The 3,832-nt window shown below is 38.2% G+C and overlaps 1 protein-coding gene across 1 annotated transcript; it reads right to left on the bottom strand.

The window, feature by feature from the left end:
- Positions 1–405: 405 nt before the first annotated feature.
- Positions 406–1,422, bottom strand: FSHB (follicle stimulating hormone subunit beta). The gene is made up of 2 exons (XM_076343355.1): positions 1,264–1,422; positions 406–642 (listed from the first exon to the last, which is right to left on the bottom strand). The coding sequence occupies exons 1-2, from the start codon at positions 1,420–1,422 to the stop codon at positions 406–408; spliced, it is 396 nt and encodes a 131-aa protein (XP_076199470.1).
- Positions 1,423–3,832: the final 2,410 nt, after the last annotated feature.

Raw genomic sequence — 3,832 nt, 5'->3', positions numbered from 1 at the left:
AAGTCTGCTCTGAGGAGAGATGGAAAGCAGGGGATAATAAAGACTTGGAAGTTGGGAACTTTTTGAAAGCATAGGATAGCATAGAATAAGCTAAGTGAACTAGGCAGTGGAAATACGGGAACATAAAGGATGAAGGTGTAATAGAGAAGAAGAGGAGGCAAGGGCAGAAGGAATTGGAAGCAGCGTTCTATAGACCTATGAAAATGATTTTAAGGAAACTGATGGGATAAGTAGGGAAGGCCTGAAGAGAAGTTTGGTCAGTAGCTCTCCATTTTGGCCTTAAAAATCTTTGTTTCAATCTTGGCAGTTTCTAAATAGCCTTGCCTATTATCTTCCACTTAAGCCCAATCAGTACCTTTATTTAGAAGTGAACATTTAAAGCCAGACTGCCACCTCAAGTACCCTTCATTGGTTACTTCCATTCTGACTGAAGGAACAGTAGGATGGCCCCAGCCCTCTCACAGTGCAGTCAGTGCTGTCGGTGTCGCAGGTCTCACAATGGCATTCTGTAGCTACTGGGTACGAATAAAAAGATTCGGGATGGTCACCACAGCCAGGGAACTTCACTGTTTCATACACAACCTCCTTGAAGGTACATGTTTGCTGAACAGATGAAACTGGTGGATATTTATATACTGGATCCTGAAAATTACAAGAAGGAAATACTTATTTTGAAACTTGTTATGGGGTAGAATTCCAAATTTTTATAAAATAAAGGACCCGATGTGAAAACTAATTAAACTGGTGGGGAAAATCCTACTGAGATCAAAAGGATTTGGATCAGACTTTTCTAATTTCACCTAGATCCTTAGATTTCTCCTTTCAGGAGGACCGATATGGCAAATCTGTTTCATACCATCACCAGACAATCTTGCAGGTCAATTGCTTGATTCTTCAAATTATTTGGAAAAGTAGAGGAATCTACATAGTAATGGCTGCTTTATTGTATCTGTTTGCAACCACAAATTGAACACAAGGCAGAGATCCAGATTGTAATACTTTCAACACTAGTTATACAATATAAACATAACGTGTGCAGCCAGTTAAAGATCTGAATTTTACTAGCATCTTTTCACCCTTCGTTTTGTGGTTCAGATTGGCTGTGTATCTACTTTCCTGTCAAACAGCACAGCAGTTACTCAACCTGTTCTTTCACAAGGCTCATCCTGCCTATGTGTTTGTTACGGACTGGAGAAATGGATTATTCATACATCACTTGGAATATTTAATTCTGGTGCCTGAAATTAAACTTAAGATTCTCACCCTTGTGAAGCAGTATCCTGAGCACCATGTGGCATTCACTGTAATACAGAGTTCACATTCTTCTCTTTCCACTGCTATAGTAATATTGGTAAGCTGACAGCTATTGCAACAAATTGCTTTCCAGCAAAATAACAGCACGTAACAATTAACTGTCTTCATCCTGTGTATAAAGCAAAAAATATATCTATACTGGAGGAACATGTGTAGTTATTTGCAACAGGAAATATTTATAGAAATAGGGAGAAATTGAGCCTTCACATTATCCTCAAGTGGTTCTATAATAGCAAGCTTTCAGAAACATCAGTGAGAACATAGGATAAAGCCATTAAATAGATCTATCTGTATGTTTATTGTTAAAGGAGTTTGATTTTCCTAAGCGACTGAAATGGCATGTCAGCAATCTTTGCAGAATAATAATAGCAGAGTACCATACCACTTTCAGTGAAATATTTTTATCTAAGTTTCTGTACAGAGAACATGTTCTGTCTTTAAAGAGAAAGAAAAAGCAGCAAGGGAGAGAAAGAGCAAAGGATAATCTATTTTTCAGAAGCAATTAATTACATGCAGTGTTTGCAATTTGAAAAAAAGATTTCTAGATCAGGATCTGATGAAAACTTACCTGTATTCTACTTGCCTTCCTGGTAATAGCTGTAGTGAAAAGAAAGCCCTATGCTTACCTTTTATACTAAATCGTGTGTAATTTATACTGTGAGGATTTGCAGTGTATTAATGCAGCAAGCACTAGTTTGGTACTTGGTGAAAGCGGATTAATGTTCAGCCAGACAGTGAGATCAAGTCTTGTTTAGAGGAGATATGAAAAGCAAAACACACTCAGGAAGTGATGGTGAAGGTTACTGTCACAATGTCTTTTTAGAAGTTTCACTGGATTTGATTCAGTGGCATTTAGAAGTAGCTGAGCCATTCCACAATTTGAAAGAAGGTTGAGAAGCCTATTTTTGGAAAAGAAAAGTTCAGGTGTTCTATCTGTGTTTTATGTCACCCCTCAAACTGATAGGCTTGAGGTGCAAGCTGGTCCCCTGGTAATTCATAGCAGAGACATTGCTAGAGTGTTTCTTGGCTGATGAACATGTTCCTGAGTTTTTCAGGGTATCAATCTTAATTGCTTTTCTCTGAATTAGGTCTTACCCATATGAGCTGCATATATGTACTTGTTTATTGATCTGTGGTCCAAGAAAGCCAGTAGTGCGAGTTTTGTTAAACCATAAGTAACTCAACTTTTCTTTACCATTTAAGATACCACTGTGGTTTTTCAAAATTCAGATTTCTATCCCAGTATGTGCAATCCTGGTTCCTGTCTGTCGCATGGTCACATTTTTTTTAATTTATGCAAGGGATGTCTGTATTGTCGAAAGGGACTACAAAGATGTCACAGTGAGGCTCCAGATCTGTGTTTTCTGTCAGTGATCTCAGATCAAGTATTGTAATGTTACAGGTAAAATGCTAATATTTTTAACAGGCAACTATGCAAACTCAACTTGAATGCATTCCCTAGTTCATCATGATAATAAAAGATTCTATGAATAGCGTTCCCCTGCTCACTGCCCTTTTCCTGCGTTCACAAGTTAGTGATGTGTGCCTCTTCACCAGAATAATGACGGAGAAATAACTTTGTTGAGCTTCACGTATCACTTCTGGGGAAAATGACTCACAGTAGCACTGTATTTACTATCATCTGCCCAGAACAGCCAGTCTTGCTTTGTTATGACTGTTCTATTATGGTCAGTCTGACTTTTACAGAAATCCTTCCACAGAAGAAAACTAGGCAAGGACATACAGCATTTTATCACGAAAAGAAATTCTCACTGGCTTATTAGTTGTCCTGCAGACGGGATACTTTCCAAAATGGCTTTTACAAATGAGCCCTTTAAGTGTCTCATACCTTCCTGTGGTCCTGCAGACTGGCTGGCTGTTCCAGTTTCCATCCAGTCTGCAATACCTTAATTTGTTAATGAATTTCCTATCACACCAAAATTAGAAAGTGATCCGCAAATTTTCCCTGGACATACCCTGCAGTAATAACTTTGTTTGAGAATACAGCTCAATTAAATGTATAAATAAGTCAAGAAAGCAGACATCTTCCTCTTTACTAATATAAACTCTGTGATCGTTTGATAATGGTCTTTTGTATCTTTTAGTGTCAACACTGTCTTCTCAGAGAAGATTCTCACTTGCTGTAAATCACTAATTCCAGAGATGCCAGGCAAAAGCTGATTACAATTATTTATATCCCTACTTAGGATCCGGCCTTTTCTAAGTCCTAATTTATGCAAATTAAATAAAACCAAATAAACTTCATTTGGAAAGGACAGTACAGAAAATATCTAATCTCTCAGTTGCAATGATCTGTTTCATGGTTTGAGGAAGTCATACACATTCACTAAAACCATAGTTTCGCAAGCAGAGAGTGCAAGTTTAGCCCCTGCCGTGCTGTTTCTTCCCTCCCCTAGTTCCTTGTTCTGGCCCACTCAGCCTCCTTGCTTGTGGCAAGGCAAATTAGGGAAATCATTCTGATTAAAAGGAAGAAACCCCACCCAGCCATCTTTTACAG

The sequence above is a fragment of the Aptenodytes patagonicus genome, chromosome 7 (assembly GCF_965638725.1).
Source record: "Aptenodytes patagonicus chromosome 7, bAptPat1.pri.cur, whole genome shotgun sequence".
Classification (NCBI taxonomy): domain Eukaryota; kingdom Metazoa; phylum Chordata; class Aves; order Sphenisciformes; family Spheniscidae; genus Aptenodytes; species Aptenodytes patagonicus.
This window is presented reverse-complemented; position numbering and strand designations above follow the sequence as displayed.